Source organism: Monodelphis domestica, chromosome 4, assembly GCF_027887165.1.
Source record: "Monodelphis domestica isolate mMonDom1 chromosome 4, mMonDom1.pri, whole genome shotgun sequence".
Lineage (NCBI taxonomy): Eukaryota > Metazoa > Chordata > Mammalia > Didelphimorphia > Didelphidae > Monodelphis > Monodelphis domestica.
In genome coordinates, this window is record NC_077230.1 from 358,926,782 (window position 1) to 358,951,024 (window position 24,243).

General features: G+C 36.2%; 1 protein-coding gene across 7 annotated transcripts in view; it reads right to left on the reverse strand.

Annotated features, from left to right (window-relative positions):
• Positions 1 to 24,243, reverse strand: part of CSMD2 (CUB and Sushi multiple domains 2) — a 1,065,508-nt gene that overhangs the window by 39,023 nt on the left and 1,002,242 nt on the right. For all 7 annotated transcript variants that reach the window (XM_056795117.1, XM_056795119.1, XM_056795118.1 and 4 more), the window contains 6 exons: positions 21,687 to 21,875; positions 19,724 to 19,897; positions 13,233 to 13,415; positions 11,831 to 12,007; positions 5,651 to 5,830; positions 3,563 to 3,736 (listed from right to left, as the gene is read on the reverse strand). In XM_056795117.1, coding sequence (XP_056651095.1) covers positions 3,563 to 3,736; positions 5,651 to 5,830; positions 11,831 to 12,007; positions 13,233 to 13,415; positions 19,724 to 19,897; positions 21,687 to 21,875 — 1,077 coding nt within the window. The remainder of the gene's footprint in view (positions 1 to 3,562; positions 3,737 to 5,650; positions 5,831 to 11,830; positions 12,008 to 13,232; positions 13,416 to 19,723; positions 19,898 to 21,686; positions 21,876 to 24,243) is intronic.

Below are 24,243 nucleotides of genomic sequence, written 5' to 3' on the forward strand. Positions count from 1 at the left end.
TTTTGACTGCATTAAATTAAAAAGGTTTTGTAAAAACAAAACCAAATGTAACCAAAATCAGAAGGGAAATAACAAACTTGGAAAAAATCTTCATAACAAAAACCTCTGACAAAGGTCTATACTCAAATTTACAATGAGCTAAATCAGTTGTGAAAATAATCAAGCCATTCTCCAATTGATAAATGGGCAAGGGACATGAATAGGCAATTTTCAGTCACGGAAGTCAAAACCATTAATAAACACAGGAAAAAGCATTCTAAATCTCTTATAATCAGAGAGATGCAAATCAAAACAACTCTGAGGTATCACCTCACACCTAGGAGATTGGCTAACATGACAGCAGTGGAAAGTAATGAATGCTGGAGGGGATGTGACAAAGTTGGAACATTAATGCATTGCTGGTGGAGTTTTGAATTAATCCAACCATTCTGGAGGGCCATTTGGAACTATGCCCAAAGGGCACTAAAAGACTGTCTGCCCTTTGATCCAGCCATAGTATTGCTGGGTTTGTACCCCAAAGAGATAATAATGAAAAAGACATGTACAAGAATATTCATAGCTGAGCTCTTTGTGGTGGCAAAAAAAATGGAAACTGAGAGAATGACCTTCAATTGGGGAATGACTGAACAAATTGTGGTATATGTTGGTGATGGAATACTATTGTGCTCAAAGGAATAATAAAGTGGAGGAATTCCTTGGGAACTGGAACAACTTCCAGGAAGTGATGCAGAACCAGGAGAACATTGTACACAGAGACTGATACACTGTGGTACAATCGAATGTAATGGACTTCTTCATTAGTGACAATGCAGTGATCCTGAACAACTTGGAGGGATCTATGAGAAAAAACACTATCAACATTGAGAGGAAAAACTGGGAGTAGAAACACAGAAGAAAAACAACTGCTTGATTACATGGGTCAAGGGGATAACGATTGGTGATATTGATTCTGAATTAACATCCTAGTACAAACAACAACAAAATGGAAATGGATCCTGATCATGTAATACCCAGTGGAATTGCGCACCGACTACAGGAGGGGAAGGGAGGAGAGGAAGTAATAGAAAATGATTTTTGTAACCAAGGAATAATGTTCAAAATTGACCAAATTTTAAAAAAGAACAAATGCCCCGGGGACATGAAGGATAATAATACACAGACTTCTCAGGCTGTTCAGATCAAACGCTAAAGTTAGCAATCAATCTAGCAATACACAAACCTCATCTATTTGTTTGGTATGTCCCTAAATACAAGGAAGTGATTCCAAGTTGAATTTGACATTCAACTATATTAGGCAGTGAGCATGCCACAGCCCTACACATGTTCCTCTTTTTGCTTTAAATTTTTTATTATTTTCATCACAATCATTTCAACCTCCACTGAGGCAACTCTTTTCTTCCTTGCCCCACAGAATATATAAGCAAAGTACATTTCATAGAAATGCTTTCTCGACATGACCAACAGTCAGGCTAAGGCAGGATAAAAAATACATGTATACAGCTTTATTCAGATTATTGCTCATATAAAATAAAAATGTAGTTTCATGCTAATTATACAATTTATGGCTGTAAGATATTTGGAATGTGTACTTTATGCTAAAGCTATGAAAAGAATTGGAGGATCTGGGGCCTGTTGACTTGAACACCTCTTTTTTTTTAATTTCCTTCTTCCCTCAACACCATATTCAGCAGAGTTTTCAGTTTAATCCCACTTTCTCCACTCAAGGTAAAGGTGACAAAGGCAAGGAATCAAAAAGCCAAAAAGGAAATACTCAGATTCTTTACCATACAGCTTATCTGCTTAGAAAATAACAGAAACTAGAGGCTATAATGGTGCTAGAGACAACTTCAGGTCCAATATCTAAAGAAATTTATAGCAATGAATACTGTCACATACTTTCATAAGCACCCACCCAGCTGGATGCAAGAACCCTTAGAAAAGAAACATAGATCTATGTCTATTCTTTATCTATGTTCTAACTCCTTCTCTGGTTCTAAACTAGAGTCTTATTTGCATTGTATTAAATTGTTTTCAGTTCTCTTTTCCTGCATAAGCATTTTAAGACATTGACTGAGGATCTCTCCATACTGAGGTATTGGACGAAGACAAGGAAACAACACTTTATTTATCTAATAGGTTTCAAGGGTCAGTAACCTATTGCCTATGGACTAACTGTGGCTGTTTTTGTATAACCTATAAGCTAAGAATACTTTTCTGAAATAAAATTTAATTTAATTAAAAAAGAAAAATATCTACAGCCTAAAGGTCCTACAGAAAGAACCAGTGTGCCAGATTTGGCCAAAAAACCATAGTATGTTGATCTATACATTAGATAATCTTTGAGGTTTCTTCCAAATATAAGTATTTATTCTAGAATTAAATAATAGATCCAAGCAGAGAAAGACTCAAAAATAATCACATTGCAGGAGATTTTAAAGGGCATATAACCCAAACCATATCTCAACAGAAATTCCTTCTAGGAAGATTTGATTAAAGACCTTTAGTGAGGACAATACACTACCTCCTGGAAACAGTCTAAACCACTTTGGGACAACTCTCATTTTGAAGAAGTTTTTCCCAATATGAATCCTAAATTTGACCTTTTGTAAACTAATCCACCCAAATAAGAGGAATGCAAATTAAATCACTTCTGACTTGTAGCCATTATTGTTAAAGATGACAAAAATGATAAAAAGGAAAAGTGACAAATGTATGAGGGGTTGGAGGAAAATAGGATCTTTAGTGCACTGTAGGTGAAGCTGTGAATTGGTTTGGCATTTATTTTTTATGACAAGTACTTTAAAGTGTTAACTATTCCAGGCACTGTGCTAGGTATTTTACCTCATTTTCTTATTTCATCTTCACAATTCTAGGAGTTAGGTGCTATTATTATTGCCATCTTACAGGAGAAGAAATTGAGGCAAACAAAGGTTATAAGATAACACTTGGGTCTAAGAGTTCTGATCAACATAAGGACCCATCACAGTTCCAGATGACCTACAGTAAAGCATTCCAAAACCTTCCTGACAGAAGTCAGGGACCTGTGATGTGAAATGAAATATTTGGCCAATATAAACAAGGCCAATATAAAAAAATGTTCTCCTTGAATATGTTACAAGTTCCCCCACTATCACCACCACTGATTGGTGGGGAAAGGTGAGAGGAAGAGAAAATAATTGTTTTTTAAAAAGAAAAAATGAAAAATTTTTTAAAAATGATGAATTTTTCTTAATCCTGTCCTCTGGGGAAAACCAGAAGTTGTACAATACCTTTTCTAGGTGATAGTTCTTCAGATAGTTGGAGATAATCATATCTATCTTTCCTATGTTTTTTTCTAGGCTAAAATTCTCCAGCTCCTTAACCAGTGCTCAGATGACAAGATCTTAAAGGCCCTTCATCATTCTCATATTTCCTTGGACACATTCTAAGTCATCAATGCCCTTCCACAATTGTGCCTGGAACAGATTCCAATATTCTAGATAAGGTCTGACTAGGACAGGGTTCAGAAGAGGTCATTGGATTCTTTATATAAAAGCATAATCCCACTCTAACATCAACTTACGGAAACACTGGGGCAGCTCTCCACTCCAGGAACCATTGCCTTCACAGGTGAGCACAGCAGGTAGGGAGAGCTGATAGCCTTCCAAGCAAGCATATGTCACACTTGAGCCCCACATGAAGTCAGTTCCCACAATTTTCCCATTAGGAACAGGCTGGGGAGCCTTGCACAGGATGGCTGTAATGGAAACCAAAGATGTTACATCTTGATGAATTCCCAGGGGAATCATGCTCCATCAAATTTCATTAACAACATACAAAATTTTAGTTCTACTTCTGGGGACTCATGATCGTTTGCTTTTAGGGAATCCCTGGTGTTATAGGGAAGACAGCTCCTATCTTTAAAGATTTCCCAATATAATAAGACACACAGTCCTTCATCCAGAGATGAAAATCAGGATGGGATGACTTCACACAGGCCAGGCATGTTATTTTTAAAAAGTTAGGCTACAGAGTTAAATGAGCAGAGACTCAGGCCACTTTGTTTTCCTCTTACAAGAAAGAAAAAGGAAGATAGGGTTTTTCCTTTTTTTTCCTTTTTTGTCTTTTCAGGGATTTAGAAAATTTATGCACTGCAATTGTTTGGTTGCCTTGTAAAGGTAGGATGTAAGCTAACATAGATGATAATGATTGTAGCTCATATTTGTATAACCTTTCTTGGGAAGTAGGGAGAGGGTAAAAGTATTGGCACCATTTTACAGATAAAGAAGTTGAGACTCATAGAGGTAAAACTGTCTTGCTCAAGAGCTAATAAGTAGTAGAGCTGCCCTCCAATTGAGTTTTATCTTTTGATTGTTAGGCTAAGAATTACTACACTTTACTGAATTAACAAAATGATGGAGATCAGAGCCTTTTTGAGTAAGAATTGGAAAAGTATTCTTGCTCCACATTTCTGTTGAAGACTCCCAGTAATCTTTATAGTACTTTCTTTCAGTGACACTCATTTTTGACTGGGCTTATTAACTGTTTCTCCAATCAGATTGTGAACATGAATGTCCAAGACAATGTCAGCTTAAATGGCAAGCTCTTCAGTATGTGGTAAACTATAGCCCAATAGCCAAATATACTAGACCATATTTTTGTACAGTCCTTGAGCTAACACTGATTTGAAAAGTCAAACTGGTCATAGTGGGCTCACCCCTGCTTTAAATGATAGGATATCCCACAGTTGGTACCAGTGACAAAGACAATTGAATTAGGCTCTATCTAGGCTTGATTCTTAGCTTTGTCACTTGATGGCTATATAAGTTTGGGGAAATAACTTATTTTTGCTGTTACACTGTTTTCACATTTGTAAAATCAAACATTTGGCCTAGATGATCAGTAAGATTCCATTCTGTTTGAAGCTTCAACAATTTATGATCTTCTAGAGTCTAAATTGTATCTGAGGGGGACAGCTAGGTGACTCAGTGAGTTGAGAGTCAGATCCAGAGACGGGAGTTCCTGGGTTCAAATCTGGCCTCAGACACTTCTCAGCTGTGTAACCCTGGGAAAGTCACTTAACCCCAATTGCCTAGCCCTTACCACTCTTCTGCCTTGGAACCAATATACAGTATTGACTCCAAGATGGAAGGTAAGGGTTTAAAAAAATTGTATCTAAGAAATCACATTTATTTAGAACTATCAATTTTATAAGGTGATGAAGTATTTCACATATATAATATGAAACCAAGATTCAGAAAAGTTAAGTGATTTACAAAATCACAAAGCTAACAAAAAGCAAAAAATAAAACTTGAACTTGATTAACTACCAAGCATTCTTCTGTCCTGCAGCCTGAAGAAGAGTACAGAATTCTGTTTAGCTTTCTATCATAGGGAAGGTAGCAAAGGTCTAGAAAAGGGGACCTGTTTAAATAGCAATGAGACGTCAAAGATCCCAAAAGCTTATTTTATCCTAGTTAGTCAATTTCAATTTGAAAAGATATTTGTCAAATTCTGAATCACCCACCACCTCAGACCTAGGGACAATGCCTCAAATTGACATTCACTTGCTCCTCCTTCTTTCTTCTCTTTACAGATATGGGATACAAGCCTCAAATTTGCCTCCTTTCCTTCCTTCTTCTCCATTACACCTTATGGCCTCAGTTCTTACCTTTGCACACTGGCTTGGTACCATTCCATACTCGATCTTTAGTGCATCTTAACACAGATGCTCTGTCAGATTCCATCATATGTCCTGGGACACACTGGTATGTCACTGTCTTGTTGTATGTAAAATCACTCCCCAATCTGATTCCATTAGCAGGAATTCCAGGATCACCACAGTTTATAACTGAAAGGAAAAGATACAAAAGATGAAAAAAAAACCCTCTTTCCCAGAATGACTTCCATATATCCAACATTCAAATGTACATGTACACAGTCCAGATATGTGCATACACATGTGTCCAGATGCCACTAGGAGATAAAAGTTCATGCCTCCAGATGTATATGAAAGAAACTGTCTAAACACATATGCAGCTATGCACACAAATGTATCTGGACAAGCATATATACATTTAATCTAAACAGATCTAGATCTACAGTGTACATATCCAAATGTAAATATATAGTCTTAGCAACATATCTACTTCCAGACATACTTGTACACAGCTGAGATTTATATCCAAATGTTCATTACAATATGGCCAAATATGCACATACACAGTCCAGAGGTACACACTTAGAGATGCATATGGATACCTACATGGCCAAATGTATGCATATTCCAGATGTATACACAATTCAGTTCATGTGCACATGGCCAGATACACATCCAGGGAGATAGATATATACACACATGCCCAAGTATACAGCACATTTCCAGCTGTATACACATATATTCATTTGAGCGTATTGATGTCCATATGTTTATATACACAGTCCAGACCTATATGTTCACAATTACAGAAGTATATAGCTGCAGAGGCCCACTTATAGACATAGGTATAGATTTATGTACATAAAAACATAAACTAGTCAACATGAATAGACATATACTCTTACAGAACATATATCCAGATGTACATATATAGAATACATAAATAAAACTGTTATGATGGGATTTGGGGTGAGTTAAGAATAAGAGGGACATATAAATAAATTCAAATTTATTGTTTAGGAAGGGTAGGAAGGAACATGGGTTTAGGAGTAAACTTATACTTAATTTAAAAGCTAATATCTATAACTAACTAAATTATGTTATTAAACTAAGCATTAACTTTCCAATATCCAAATCTCACACCACGAGTCCAATCAAATAGGGCCAGGATCTGTTCTTCAGTTGGTAGATGTCCAAGTAGGTCCAGATATCTTCTTACTGATGCTGCCAGAAGCCAGAATCCAGAAAACCTCTTTCCTCTGTTGGTCACAGGAGAAAAAAAATTCCTCTTCAAGCCCAAGATCCTTCCAGGAGAGTAGACTCTGAGAAGAAGCCACTGTTGGGTGTAGAATTTTCCCAGATCCCAAGGCTCAGGCTCCCATGTGACCCTTAGTCACATGCTCCTGTCAATTATTCTCTAAGGTTTGCATCTCTCATTTTTGCCACAGTTTTTGCAAACCTTTCATCCTTTATCACAACATTTACACACAGATAAAGATATATACCTATATATACATGTATACTCATAAACATATAGATATGTTTACTATTGTAAACATTCAGGTATTTTTGTTTTTTATTTGTTTGTTGTCCTTCATACTCAAAGAGGACCAAAATGACACCACAGTGTATCCTACTATGGCTAATCAGACCAACATGAGCTCAAAAGCTCAACCCCACTTCAGACACAAATGGTCTCCATGAATATTTAAGATAAATAGTCTCTAAATCTGTCCATTTCAAGTTTCTTTTGAGCTACTGAAATTCTGCTTTGCTCATCTAGCACAGCATCTTCTTTGAAGCAGGCATGGTATGATGGACGGTCCTGTGCCAGTATCTTCTATGTCTCAGAATGAATGCCAAAGTTCTTCAGAGAGATCTCTAAAGTGTCCTTGTGGAGCTGCTTCTGGCCTTTGTGCGAGCACTTGTCTTGTGTAAGTACTCCATAAAATAGACTTCTAGGAAAACATATGTTTGGCATTTGAACAATAAGGCCAGCCTATTGGAGTTGAACTTTCTCCAGAAGTTTGAATGTTTGGCAGTTCAGCTTAAGAAAGGACCTCAGTGTCTGCTACCTTATCTTTCCAGGTGATCTTCAGAATCTTTCTAAGACAATTCAAATGAAAGCGATTACATTTCCTTGCATGGTGCTGGTATACTGTCCAGTTTTCACAAACATACAACAATGAGGTTAGCACAACAGCTTTGTAGATCCTTAGTGTGGTAGACAGCCTGATCCCATTTCTTTCCTACTCTTTCCTTCAGAACCTCCCAAACACTGAGCTAGCTCTGGCAATGCATGCATCAACTTCATCATCTAAGTGTTGTAATAGTTAAAGGAATTGTAGAGGATTGAATAAGTACAGGGGGTAAAGAATGTTTTGTAACAGGGAATGGAGAAGTTGAAGGGATAGAGGAAATATGGATGCTGGTGAGGTAAAAGGAGAGAGATACCCCCTGCTGAGAGGCTGTCTGTGAAAAATGGGTTTCCCGAGAAATGGGCCAATGATTATAGTCTGAGGGGACTTCTTCTCTATGGAATGATGTTGAAGATACCCCAGAGCAGGTAAGCACAGAACCCCCTGAGGGACAAGCCTCCTCCCAGACCAAAGTCACCCGGCAGGGTTCCAATAAGGACCATTTATGGTTGAATGGCTAGCCTTAGGTTCAGTTCCCTCTATGTCCCCCTGAAATGGAAGTCCTCTTATCTGACTGTGGATTATTTAACTCAAGATGAACTTAATAACAAGTTTGGATTGGGAAGATATCAGGGAAGAGGGAATTGGGTTTTTCCTAGATTGGGTTTGAGTCTCAGCTTTTGAGCTGAGACCAGGCCTCGCAGGCTGGTGGAGGGTTTCTTTTATTCCTATCTATGCTAATCTATGCTAATTTTCTTAAGTTCAAAGTCTTTAACAGTAGATAGCAAGAGGAAGAAAAGGTTCTGAATTTCAGAGCTGGTTGGGCCTGTCTCTTTGGGCTGACACCCCTAAAGACTGGCCTTACAGTTCAAACCACTCCCCTAAAATCCTTTTGTTTGATGACACAATTACAGGAATCCAGGTAGAGCACACAGTTGGGAAAGATCCAGGAATAGAGATACTTCTATCCAGAGACAAGGAGAGAGTGTTCCTTCCTGTCCAAGGGCCAGGAAAGAGAGTCCTTTCAAGAGCAACTGTCACTCTCCAAGATCCCCCTGCCCCCCACCAATTTTTATCACTGTTCATCAATTTCACTCTTATAAAAATAAAAAAAAATGATAATAGCAAACTACACAAAGTAGATAGAAAAACTGTCCCAATATAGGTTCAAAACTGTTAAAAACTGTTTGGATACTTTTGACAGAGGTCATCAAAAATATCATCAGTGATGAAGTGAAGCTCAAATGTGAACTTCCCTTTAGGGCATATAAGGATAAATAAATGATTTATAATTCTAAGGGATTCTAAATCCACTAAAATAAACTCCCAGTTTCCACAAAGAACTGCTTCTCCTATGTTTCACAGGCTACACTAATCCTTCCTGATCTGACTAAGCCAAATTTATACTATCTAAATAAAAACTACCATTATTATCCTCATAAATCTTAAATTCACCTTCAAATTATAAAATAGCAAATGCTAGCTGGTTGAGTCAGTTAAGACTCAGAGTCCAAACCAAAGACCAAGTTTTTCTTTGGTCTTCTCAGATATAAACCCATCTATAAAAACCACATTAGATGGTCAATAATCTTTCCCAAGTTGGGAAAGAAGAATACTGAGCTCCTTCAGATCTTTCCCTCAGACAGAGAGGCAAAGATGTTACCTCCTCCAGCCCTGAGAGAGAGTCTTTGAGAGTGTGTCTTTGCCAACTGCCAAAGCCCAATTCCCAACTGCCAGAGAGAGTAACTGACACAGAAAAATTGTTATAACTGTCACATCTGAAATTAACATGCTCTCTCAGCTCTGCTTCAAACTCCAGTTCTTTTCTCAAGCAGCCACTTTACTTCTTATCCCTAAACTAATAAAACAATACTTATTTTCTAATATCATCCTTGCACTCTAACCTTCCAACTGCTGTTTGCTCCACCTCAGTGGCAGAAAGTTCAGATCTTGATTCAGTTTTCCTTTCCACAGTGTACACATCCCTGGAAAATACATGCCAAGGTAAGTGACCTTATCCAAAACACTAGTTCTAAATAGATGTGTTTCTCCACTTGTTGTAATTGATATTTATATATATGGATGATATGGTACTAGCTAATGGAGAACCTTCTTGGTGTTAATTTGTCAGGTCAAAATTAGTGCAAGTGGTAGAGAATCAATCATACTCTGTTGCTTCTAAGTTTCAAAAGCTACATTGAGTGTGCAGTTATCTGTAAACAACTAAACGACTGCCCCCTTCTTTAGTCTTGGCTTACAGTCTTTTTTCAAGTTAAATGACTTATCGTCATTGTGGAAGCTAACTTTAATGCCTTTTTTATCCTTGTTGAAGGCCCCTAAAAGCATCATTGAGAACATCATGATGGGAGCAAGCACACAACCAAGCTTCATTCCACTGGTGACTGGGAAAGCATAAGAACAGAGTCCATTATCCAGAAAACATGCAAGTATAACATTATGGAGCCAGTGTACAATAATGATGACCTCCAGGCAACAAAATTTTGCCATGATCTTTCATGAGTCCTCATGACTTAGACCATCAAAGGCACCCAACATAGCATACAGAACTCTATTTTGCTTATGGGATCTCTCCTGGAGTTGTTGGATAGCAGATATATCACCTGTTCCTTGGCCCTTTAAGAAGCTACAGTGGCTCTCAAGAAATGACCGTCTTCTAAGTGAAAGACCAATGTATTAAAAAGGATTCTTGCAAGAATCTTGCCAACAGTGCCTAAGAGAGTGATCTCCCCTGTGATTGTCACTAGATATTCTATTTCCTTTTCCTTTACAGAGATGGACAATGGAGGTATCCCTGATCTCCCGGGGGAGGATAAGCTCCTCTGGCCATGCAATCCTGGAGATTTTAGTCAGTTTTTGTAATGCAGTGGACCCCCTGTCTTGTAAATCTCTGCTGGAATGGAATTAACACCAGACACTTTTCCCCATGAAAGGAACCTAATGGCAATCAAAACCTCTTCTTCAGTTGGCAATTTGGGTAACTCCAAGTCAGAAACAAATGGTTCATACACATATAAGCACTCTGTGTTTTCTCCAAGTCAGAAACAAATGGTTCATACACATATAAGCACTCTAAACTATTGACATTAAGTATTCTGGTAGTTGCCTTAACTTGGGGTTGTGGCTATTATTGAATGCAAATATTAAATTTGGAGCAGATAAGTCTATGATCAGTCCAGCACCCTGTGCCACACATCACCATCACTCTCAGTCTTGTCTATATATTCTCTTTACAATGACATAGTTTATTAAATGTTGATGTTTGCTTCAGGGGCATATCCACAAAATTTTATTATGTTCATGTAAACAGAATGGTGTGGGTGATGAGAATGTCATTAGATACACAAGTCTTTAGTAGTGAGTGACTGCTGCTGTTGGTATCTCCAATACCATTCCTCCCCCAAACTCTTATAAAAAATGGTATGGGTGATGTATAATGCTTTCAGACTCAAGTATAAATTGGATTTAAGTGAGGCAGAGATGCTTGAAGGCACCAGACTCATTTTCTTTTACAGGGTCCCTCAAGTCCACTGGCAAAACAAAAGTCAGGATTACTGGAGATGGCATGGGATAGAGTGGATTACTTTACCCACTTTGATGTCTAACCAAGCTCTACAATGCCTTCTTCAGCCTTCTTTAGGCCACTGGAACAAATTGTTCTCATCTGACCATTTGGCTGGTACAATTCTTCATATACTTAGAGTAGACTCCCCATCTCTGCTGCTGATTCACCAACAGGTTTGAGATCTGTCCATTTCCCTCAGTCTGGTTTAATTCATCTGACAAGATGGTTTTACTGGGAGGGTAGCCACTGGACATGCCTCTTGGAGTCACAGGTTAGAGTCAGATGAAAAGTGGTCATGAAAGGTAGCCAAAAGTCCTTAAAAGGAGCTTGGAAGTCCTCCCCAGAGGTACTAGTCTTCCCTGAACACTCTGTACATCCAACATTCAGATATATAGACATATATATGTATGCTTGGACCCTTATGGTTGGCCACCATCCCCTCTCCCCCAGTTTAGTGGTATAAGAGCTTACCTGTGCACTCTGGGGAACTCCCAGTCCAGGTACCATTGACAGAGCAGTGTCGACTGAGCAAGCCTGTTGCATAATAGCCTTCCCGACACTCATAAATGATCGAGCTGGAGAAAACCAAGCCATCATTAAATACAACTCGGGCATTGCTTGGTGTTCCTGGATTTCCACAAGATAGCACTAGAAAATTAAAAGCAAAATTATTCAATATATTTCACTCTCCTCAGAGGCAGCATAGCATAGACTAAGGAGCTGAGATGTATTCACAATCAGAGATTAAAATCTCTTAGACAGACAAATGGTATGAACTTCTCCCTCATCACCACCTTAAATCTTCTAGTCTAGTCTAGTTAGGAGTGAGATGAGAAAGGAAGATATCTAACAATTCCAGACAATAATAAGAAGAATATGGGGAAGGGAAGCTGATCCACTATGATGCTACCAGCCTAGAGATTATGTTTGTATGAAGTTGATCATTTATATACTGGGTTGTTTGCTAAATCAGAGACTGTTTGTATATGTAAAGTGTGGACAAATTCCACAAATATTTTTCCTGTACCTAGTATATGCAAAAACTTTGTGTTAGCAAGAACACAATGATAAATAAGATAAAATAAGAAGTGTCCTTTGATCTCAGAGGTTATATAATTCAACAAGAAGAGATATAAGATATGTAGTCATATATCAGTTATTGCCTTATTTTCTATTTTTTATTGTTACCTTCTCAAATGGATTGGAATCTCTCAGCAATCAATCAGGCAAATACACATATTAAGCACTTACGTGCCTTCATATATCAAACATGGTTTAAATGCTTAATAATACTTATTGAATAATTGATTGCCTGATTGATTAGAACTGCCAGATCGGATAAAAAATATGATCCCTCCAGTGCAGGAATTTGCCTCTCTGAAAACTAGTTGTTCCCCATGCATGCATTGTTGCATTTAGATATAGAAAGGATTCCAAATATCACCTAGCCCTACCTTTTCATTTTACAGATGTAAAAACTAAGGCTTAAAGAGATGAAAGGCTTGCCTAACTTCACATGGCAAGTAAGCAACAGGGCCTGGACTCAAATTTAGGATTTCAGTCTCTCAATACAGGCCTCTTCCCACTATCCTATGCCTCAACTTACCTCAAAGGTTAGAAAGGGCTCCTAATTGTCCATTAAAGGCCATTGTGGACCTGTCAGTCACAAATTTATTTCTTTAAGTCATTTTCAGTCTATACCATTTCCTAGTATTCTCTGAATGCCCAGAGATTGCCTTAGTTTCCCCCTGCATTCATTTTGCATATACTCCCTGACCAAAGATCTGCACTTAGGCATTTAACTGGTCATTTTTGACAAAAGGAATGGAGGAAATGAGGAAGAACAGGCAATAAGAAGAAAATTCCACATTACCTTCACACTCAGGCTGGGTACCACTCCACGAGCCATTAACATGACAAGTTCTCTCCGATGACCCACGGAGCATGTAGCCAGGTTCACAACTGAATCGCATCAGACTTCCAATTACAAACTCATCTCCCAGACGGATGCCATGGGGTGGGATGCCTGGATCTCCACAAGTTCCCACACTGCTACCTGCTGGTCAGAATCAAGTAAATTCAACTGTATTAATGTGGTGTAAAGAAGAGAGTATAGTGGAAATGAGAAACAGGAAAGATAATTGTTGGAATTATAAAGGAGCTATGTGAATGAGTTTAATCTGGGACATTTATAGGATTTTCTCAAGAGTTTGGAAAGGGTATTGACTATCAAAAAATATGACTCTTAGATGACTTCATATTATTCCAAAAGAATTACTTTTCTATATCTATATCTATATCTATATCTATATCTATATCTATATCTATATCTATATCTATATCTATATCTATATCTATATCTATATCTATCTACATCTATATCTACATCTATCTATATCTATATCTATGTCTATATCTGTCTGTCTATCTATCTATCTATCTATCTATCTATCTATCTATCTATCTATCTATCTATCTATCATTTATACCATGGACCCTGGTAACAAGTCAGCTACTTTTAATACTATTGAAAAGGGCTATAAAAAGAGAAAGTAAGCATAAGAGCTTCATGAGCCTAAAATTGAAATTATCTTTCAAAGGCAAAATGTAACTTCTGGGACTTCAAAGTATACAGAATTTTAGGTTGGTTGATTTAGACAAAAGTTCTTTTAAAAATATATTTATTTATTTAGAATATTTTCCCATGGTTACATGATTCATGCTTTTCCTCACCCTTCTTCCCTCCCCTTCCCAGAGCTGACAAGCAATTCCATTGGGTTACACATATATCATTGTTCAAAACCTATTTCTATATTAATTATATTTAGTAAAGTTATTTTTTAATGCCCAAACCCCAAACATATCTCCATTGAACTGCATGAGTGATTATATATTTTTCTTCTGTGCTTCTGCTCCCAAAGTTCTTTCTCTGGATATGGATCATAAATTCCTCTGGATTGTCCTGGATCATTGCATTGCTGCTAGGAGAAAAATCTAATATATTCGATTGTGCCACAGTGTATCAGTCTCTGTGTACAATGTTCTCCTGGTTCTGCTCCTTTCACTCTGTATCAATTCCTAGAGGTCTTTTCAGTTCATATAGAAATCCTCCAGTTTATCATTCCTTTCAGTTCAATAGTCTTCCACCACCATCAGATACCACAATTTGTTCAGCCATTCCCCAATTGAAGGGCATCCCCTCATTTTCCAGTTTTTGGCCACCATAAAGAGTGTGGCTATAAATATTTTTGTACAAATCTTTTTCCTTATTATCTCTTTGGGGTAGCAGTGGTATGGCTGGATAAAAGGGCAGGCAGTCTTTTAACGCCCTTTGTGCATAATTCCAAATTGCCCTCCAGAATGGTTGGATTAATTCACAACTCTACCAACAGTGTATTAATTAGTGTCCCAATTTCACCACATCCCCTCCAACATTTATCACTTTCCTTTGCTGCCATATTAGCCAGTCTACTAGATGTGCGGTGGTACCTCAGGGTTGTTTTAATGGGCATTTCTCTAATCAGGAGGAATTTAGAACACATTTTCATGTGATTGTTAATAATTTTGTTTTCTTCATCTGAAAACTGCCTATTCATATCCCTTGACCATTTGTTGATTGGGGATGTGGCTTGAATTTTTGTAAATTTGACTTAGTTCCTTATATATTTGGGAAATTAAAGCTTTGTCAGAGAGTTTTATTATAAAATTTCCCCCCAGTTTGCTGCTTTCCTTCTAATCTTGGTTGCATTGGTCCTGTTTGTTTAAAACCTTTCTAGTTTGATATAATCAAAGTCATTCATTTTACATTTTTTAATGTCCTGTATCTCTTGCTTGGTCTTAAATTTCTTCCTTCCCCACAGATATGATAGGTATACTATTCTATATTCATCTAATTGATCCATGATTTCACTCTTTATATTTAAGGCATTTACCCATTTTGAATTTATCTTGGTATAGGGTGTGAGATGTTGATCTAAACCTGATTTTTCCCATACTGTTTTCCAATTTTCCCAGCAGTTTTTTGTCAAATATTGAGTTCTTGTCCCCAAAACTGTGATCTTTGGGTTTATTAAACACTAGCTTATTGAGGTCATTTCCCCCTAGTCTATTCCATTGATCTACCCTTTTGTCTCTTAGCCAGCACCATATTGTTTGATGATCACTGCTTTATAGTACAGTTTAAGATCAAATGTTGTTAGGCCACCATAATTCACATTTTTTTTCATTATTTCCCTTGATATTCTTGATTTTTGGTTTTTCCAAATGAACTTTGTTATAGTTTTTTCTAGTTCGGCAAGAAAGTTTCTTGGTAGTTTGATGGGTATGGCACTGAATAAGTAGATTAACTTGGGTAGGATTGTAATTTTATTATGTTAGTTTATCCAACCAATGAGCAATTACTGTTTTTCCAATTATTTAGATCTAGTTTTAATTGTGTGGAAAGTGTTTTGTAGTTGTGTTCATATAATTCCTGTGTTTGTCTTGGCAGACAGATTCCTAAATATTTAATATTGTCTAGAGTGATTTTAAATGGAGTTTCTCTTTCTAACTCTTGCTGCTGAGTTGTGTTGGAAATATATAGAAATGCTGATGCTTTATGTGGGTTTATTTTGTACCCTGAAATTTTGCTAACTTTTTTAGCTGTTTATTTTAGAATTCTTTAAGTATACCACCATATCACCTGCAAAGAGTTATAGTTTAGTCTCCTTATTGCCTACTTTAATCCCTTCAATTTCTTTTTCTTCTCTTATTGTCACCACTAATACAATATTAAATAATAGAGGTGATAATGGGCATCCTTGCTTCACTCCTGATCTTATTGGGGAGGCTTCTAACTTGTCCCCATTGCAGATTATACTTGCTGATAGCTTTAAATATATAGTTTATTATTTTGAGAAAGATCCCTTCTATTCCTATACTTTCTAGTACTTTAAATAGGAATGGGTGTTGTAGTTTGCCAAAAGCTTTTACTGTATCTATTGAGATAATCATGTGATTTCTGTTGGTTTAGCTATTGATATGGTCAATTGTGTGGATGGTTTTCCCAATATTAAATAAACCTGGCATTCCTCATATAAATCCTGACAGGTTGTAGTGAATAATCTCTGTGATAATTTGCTGTTGTCTCTTTGTTAGTATTTTATTTAAGATTTTGTATCTATGTTCATTAAGGAGATTGGTCTGTAGTTTTCTTCCCTGTTTTTGGTCGGCCTGACTTTGGAATCAGCATCATATTTATGTCATGAAAATAATTTGGTAAGACTTCTTTGCTTACTTTGTCAAATAATTTGTATAGTATTGGGATTAGTTTTTCTTTAAATGTTTGGTAAAATTTACTTGTGAATCCATCTAGCCTTGGGAATTTTTTCTTAGGAAGTTCCTTGACGGCTTGTTCAATTTCTTTTTCTGAGATGGGATTATTTAAGCATTTTATTTCCTCTTTTGTTAACCTAGGCAATTTATATTCACCCCTTTTATCCAGATTGTCATATTTATTGCTATATAATTGGGCAAAATAGTTCTTAATAATTACCTTCATTTTCTCTTCATTAGAGATGAGGTCACCTTTTTCATCTTTGATACTGTTAATTTAATTATCTTCTTTTTATTAATAGGTAAAAGTTTAATGTTTTCTTCTAGGATTCACTGATTAAAAAATGTTTAAAATCTAAGTCTGCAGATCTTTCAGGATCTTTCACCAATTGTTAGAAAATGTCAGTAAGTATCAACCCTTCTTTTTCTTACTTCTAACATTTAAGTAAATTTAGATATTTTCTGAATATTTACTACACAGTGGAAATACTATCAAGGATAAAAGTAATCCAAAGGTCTAAATTTATGACTGAGGCACAGAAGATGACAAAAAGATATCATAGAATTTTGTAGTTGGAAGGTACCTCTTACAGCATAAATAACTGATATTTATAAAGCATTTTAAAGTTTGCAAAATGTTTAAATCTCTATCTTCTTTGAGTCTTACAACAACCCTTTGAATAACAGGAATATTATAAGTATTCCTATTCCTATTTTATAGATAAGTAAAGTGAAATTTTACGCAACTGAGTGGCTTGCCTGGGTTCATCTTGCTATTACTTAGCATCATAGGCAGATCTGAACTCAAAATAGAGCATTTGATTTACTCAGCCACCCTGCCTTCTTTAAGAGTCAAAACAAGTAGGGATAAAGGCCTAAACTCTGGGGCTGGAAATAAAAATGGAAGGGGATAGCTATAAGATATTTTGGGGACAGAATTAATTAGAGTTATTGACTAACTTAAAATGGATATTGAGAAAGCAATAAGAGTTTCTCTAAGGTTTCAAGCATGAGTGATTAGAAATATGGTGGTGCCACTAACAGAAATAGGGATATAGGAAATAATAAGAGTCAGTCAAAAGATTAATTCTGTTTTGAGCACAGTGGACTTAAATCCAATTGGAGATATTAGTAAAGTAGCTGAAATGTGAAATTGGAGGTCAGATCTGGATATACAGGCCTGAGAACCATTAACATAAGAAATAAATGAAGGCATTAAAGGAGATAAAAATTTCCAAATAGAGAGACAATGGAAAAGTATCCAAAATCCATTGTTGGGTAACATATAAATTTAGGGGTTAGGAAAAAGAAAACTCAAGAGAAATAAAGATGTTTAAAAGATAGAATCAGGAGGAGAACCCAAGAGAGAGAAGAGATGACAAAGAAGATGATACACAACATTGTCAAATAGAGTCTGAGGGCTGAAAAAAAAAAGGCTAGACCTAGAAATAAGGGCTCAGTATTAATATCTATGGCATCAAACTCAATAGGAAATTTGGGACAGAAGTCAAAGTATAAGAAGTTGGTAATTTGGTAGTAAGTAATGAGTATAATTATGCTTTCTAAAAACTTGGTATGCATAAGCGGCTCTAAGAGACAAAGATCAAAGAAAAGTTTGTTTGTTTTTACTTAGTTGTTTATTTTTTAAAAAATGAGAGAACTGAGCATGTTCATAGATATAAGGGAAAGAAGCAGTTAAAATGGAAGAGGTCAAAGGTACAAAAGAGAAAGATAATATAATGGGGCACGGTCTTCAAAATGGAAGAAAAGAAATGGAGAAAGGCCAGGAGTAGGAGGAAAGATCAACTCTGGCAGGAATTTTGATCACCTCATGCTTTGAAAATAAAGGTTATATTGGTAAAGAGAAAATGTTTAAGGTATAGAGGAAAGGAGTTAAGGGAGCTCATTTTGGATAGCCAGTATCTTCTTAGTAAAGAAAAAGATAGGATCATCTGATGAGAATGCCAGGAAGAAGTGTTGATATTGAACACTTAAGAATAGTTGATGAGGTCTGAACAGTTACTGTGGGAAAGGCAACAGGTAGTTAATAAGAGTAAATTGCTGAACATCAATGAAAGTCATTACAATATTTCAAGGATCTCTGCTTCAATTAGTATATTTACTACATTGACAGTGATCATAACTTCATATGTCCTGATATATGGTTTTTGGGAACTGAGGCAAATCATTTTTCATCCTATAAAATAATGGAGTTGGACCAGATAATCTTTAAGTTACCTTCTAATTTTAAATATATGACTCAACAAATATCTAGAGTCACAGAGAAGAGAGAATAGACTTATTCTATTTGCATCAAGAGAACAGAAAGAGTTTGAAGGAACTTAATGGGTGAATGGGAGGAAATTATGGGAGACAGATTTTAGCAATGTTATATGGAACGTTTTGGTGCATGGCCCAGTAAAAATCTTCTTGAGTGGGATAACATTTTAAGTCTAATTATACCTTAGTGTGAATAAGTTTATCAAATCTTTTCCTGGAATTGGGATTTTTGAAAGGAGAAGGGATAAGAGAAATGGGTGACCAAAATCCTTGACTATGGAACAAATGAACAAATAAAGCATGCTAGTTTCTACCACTCAGTTCTCCAAAATCTCTGTTCTATAAACACATTTGATATTCCTCCTAAGTATCCAACCATCTCCATTATCCTCCAAAGCCCTTGTCCCAAAGAGCCAATAGAAGCCAGCCTAGTTTGAGGAAGGCAAAAAAGAAAACTAGACAGAAATGAAGGCATAAAAATGATAAGGGGAAAAAAGGGTAAATAGCAGAAACCTTATACCGGGGTTGGATAGAGACATTTGATAGAATGAAGTCCAACTCTGAACTTTTAAGTTCTATAGAACACCAGAATATGCTACAAGAAGCAGCATAATCTGGGGGGGGGGAAGGGAAAAGAGAGGTCTTTCAAGGTGATTTTAAAGGACTTTGGGCTTCTCTTTTCTTCTACTTCACTCAGACTTTGCACGAGATCAATAAAAAAAAAACTATCTATTTATCACTCTTACCAGGCTACTATTCCCATACTCTCACCTGAACAATGTGGTAGAGAGCCACTCCAGTGCCCATCTAACTGGCACATGCGGGTGGAATTACCAATCAAAATCCTCTTGCCCAGGCAGCTATAACGTACAACTGATCCCACGGTGTAAGTGTCTCCTGAGATCTGGGAATGGGGTGGGGATCCAGGATGACCACAGGAAACCACTGGAAGAAGTAAAAAAATAAAGAATTTAGTACCCCTATAAAATCCATGGCACATGTAATGATTATAGGATCAACTCTAGGTTTCTCATAGAAAAGAGAACTGCCCATTCTCACCTTTACCCCATTCAACTGACATTATTCCAGATTCCAGAAATGACTCTGTCTGTAACTTCTTCCCAGTTTCAAGTACTGCCTCATGGGACCAAGGAGAATACTTTTAATTCCTCTTTCATATGATGGTCCTTAAAATACTTAAAGAATATTGGAGAACTCCCCAAACTGCAGTTAGACTATAACAAACATTGGGAATGTTTTTTTTTTTTTGGAAAACCAGTCAGAAGGACCAAGTTGCCTCAGGAGCCAAGAGGGCTTAGGAATTTTAAATATGCTGGAGAAGAAATAGGAATAAACAGAAATTAAAATGAATAAATAAAGGGACAAGGGCTGTGGTTTGTAAGCTGACACCCTTACCTATTTATTCCTGAAGAGAAAATAGCAAAAAATTGCCCTCATATTTTATCATCCATCTATGCAAATCTAGTTGACCAATCAAATCTGGAATGTCAGTTGATATGGGGTAGGCATGAGAATGGGTAGTTCTCTTTGGTTTGGCAAAGTCTTACAAGTGTGGCAATAAAGCCAAATGGATTTAGGTAGAGATGCTTAACAGCAACTGAGGTTCTTGGGAGTTCGTGGCCCGAGATGGACAAGGAGTATAAGTAGACATATTTTCTTTGCTCAGGGTGCCAATACTTGGGGATAGAAGGAAAGGTACCTTTCTTCCTAGAGAAAGATGCTGTTACATGGTGAAGAAGTTACAGAGAAGAATCACCCTAGTATAAAGCCCCCTATGTCCCTGTGTTCATCATAATGGTCTCTGCAGGAGACAGTTTTGGTACTGATGGAAGGAAAAATTATTAGCAATTAGACCAAGGGTTCTTAAACATTACTGTGTCATAGATTCATGAAAATCTGAAGGAGCCAATAAATACTTTCTCAGAATAATGTTTTTAAATATATAAAATAAAATATACAGAATTATAAGGGAAATCATTAATATTGAAAAATTATCAAAACATATTTTTAAAAAATTTCACAGCATCAGGTAAAGAGCCTATGAGTTCATGCTACTCAGAGGTAAAGAGGATGCCCAATAATAGAAATTGTCAAGTAAAGGCTGGAGGTTCGGTTACTGAGAGTATTATAGAGGGGATTCTTATTCAGGTTTAACGAAGATTTGATAGTTTCTTAGGCCACTTTTAATATTGAGATTTTGTGATTCTCTGACCTTAAACAGCTCTTGTTTCTCCCTGGTTCCCACATCAAAGCCTTCATCTCATCTTTTCTTCCTCTAAAATTTCTGTCTTTTTGTTTCAAGGAATAACTCAAACCTCTCTAGCCTCATGCTATTCATATTTTTTTCTTTTTCCCTGTTAAATAATGTGAAGATTTCCATCTACTGGCTATGTCACTTTCTCCTAGATGATTCAGAGATCTGAAATATCGACTAATATGACATGTATATATGTTATAACAATAATGGTTCTTATTTTCAATAGGAACAGGGGAGAGCATTTTCATAATACAGGGAAGAGAACCATCTCATAGTCCAACCAGATCTGACTAGGATTATCTTCTATAATGTCTCTGATCTCTAGACTCTGTGTGAAGATTTCTAGTGGAGGAACCCAGTACCTTCCAAGAGAGCACATTCCACTTGAAGGTAGTTCTAATTGTTAGGAGGATTTTCCTTAGATTAAGCTAAAACTGAGCAACTTCATCAACTTACAGAGACACTGGGGGAGAGATCGATCCCATGTACCATCCCCCTGGCAAGTCAACACATGTGTCCCAAGTAAATAGTAACCATGAGTGCATTGATAAGACACAGTGGTTCCAAAGCTAAAACGGTGTGGACCACTTGACTGGATATGCCGGATGCTGTTTTCTTGATGTCCAGGGTCTGTACAGTTGATGACTGCAAATAAATAACAGGGAAGTTAAAGTATTATCATGGAAATGAGGATTTCCTCCCAGAATTAAAAATAATATATGTAAAGTGCAAGCTGGCATACATTCCCATTATAGCAAGAGCTCCTCAGCTAAAAACAATTAAGGAGAGTGGTATCAATCTCAAACAGGAATAGAGGCCATAAACTACATACAAATATCCTTGCAGTCAAATATTTGACTTATAAAATCACATATTACCATTATCTCTGCTTTACTCTATTATTTACTTTATATTCTATTATATAGATATATGTGTATTTTTCTATTTTATTTTCTATTTCTATTTCTATATTTATATTCTATTATATTTTCTAGACCACATTATCAATACTTTAGTTATAATTGATTTGTATCTACTATAGATATGTATTTGCTACAGAAAGAGGAATTTGGAATTCATGACAATCTTTTTAACCTATATATTTTGGGTACATGATCTGAACACAACAGGTGATAAGGGAAACAAATGGAATAATTTATCTCTAAAATCTATGGGTAAGGGAAGAATTTAGGACTAAACAAGAGATAGAAGGCAATATAAAATAAAAAATTGATAATTTTGATTATATTAAATGAAATGCTTTTTTGCGCAAACCAAAACAAGATTAGTAGTAAAGCATAAAGCTGCTGAAACTTTTTCCAGGTAGTATCTTGATAAAGGTCTAGTTTCTCAAATATATAGAGAACTAAGTCAAATTTATGAAAATAGAAGCTATTCACCAATTGATAAGTGGTCAAAGGACATAAAAAGGCAGTTTTCTGATGAAGAAATCAAAGCCATCTATAATTATATGGAAAAATGCTCTAAATCACTCTTGAATAAAAAATACAAATTATAACAATGGTAAGGTACCACTTTACACCTATCATATTAGCCAGTATGACACAAAGGGGAAACGACAAATGTTTGAAGGGGATGCAGGAAAAGTGGGACAATAATATACCGATGGAGTTTTATTCTGATCCAACCATTCTGGAGAGCAATTTAAAATAATGTCCAAAGGACTCTAAAACTGTCCATACTTTTTGATACTGAAATACCATTACTAGAATTGTATACCAAAGAGATGTTTTTAAAAAGGGAAAGGATCTATTCATATTTATAAAAAATATTTATTGTAGTTCTTTATGTGGTAGCAAAGAATTAGAAACTGAGGGGTCATCCATTAATTCAGGAAAGGCTGAACAAGTTATGGTACAGAGTGTGAAGGAATACAATTATGCTATAAGAAATGGCAAGAAGGATGATTTCAGAAAAATCTGGAAAGATTTATTTGAACTGAGGTAAAGTGAAGTGAGCAGAACCAGAACACTGTGCACATTGACAGGAACATTTTTGGAGGAATAATTGTGAAAGACCTATTGTCAACAATGTAATGGTCCAAGACAATCTCAGAGACTCATGATGGAAAAATGTCATCTGCCCTCTGAGAAAGAACTGATAGAGTCTGAATGCAGACTGAAACATACTCTATTTTTCTTTCTTCTTTTTCTTTTTTTTTTAGTTTGGGATCTCTTCCACAAAATGACTAATATGGAAAAATGTTTTATAAGACTGTACATAAAAATCTATATTCTTATTGTCTCAAGAATGAAGAAGGCCTGTGTGACCCTGGGCAAGTCACTTAACCCCCATTGCCTAGCCCTTACCACTCTTCTGCCTTGAAACCAATACACAGTATTGACTCCAAGACAGAAGGTAAGGGTTTAAAAAAAAAAAGAATGAAGAAGGGAAGGAGAGTGGGAAGGAGAAAAAAATTTTGAATGCAAATTTTTTTCTAAATGAATATAAAAATTGTTTTTACATGTAATTGGGAAAAATAAGATAGTATTAAAAAAGATGAAAGACAAACCCATATATTTTCTACTACTTCTCTCCCCTCCTACTTATATCTGGATATTCCTATTCCCTTGAATTGTGGAGAGTAGGGGATAGGGAACTTCTATCAAGTATATACTGGTTTTCAATTACCTAGGAACTGGAATACATGAAGGAGGGATTCTTTATTGATGAAGGAACCATTTAGTATCCAGAGAAATAAATGTACTGTAGGAACTTAAAAGGATTAGAGATGAGAAGCAGTAGCAACAAAATGAGAGCATTCTCATGCATTTATTCAGGTGTTTATGAATTATTTAAGAATTTCATTGAACATTAGTATATATAATGAACAATAATTGTACATTATAGTATTCAAAGTCCTTTATTGTATCCAAAGTGCTTTTGATGCAGGCTGGTCCAGTGATGAGGTAAGAAGCCAGTTTCTGAATAGTGGCAAAAGAAAAAAAAGGCAAGAAGTGGCCAGGAAGTTTGGAAGATTTAGGAAGATCAA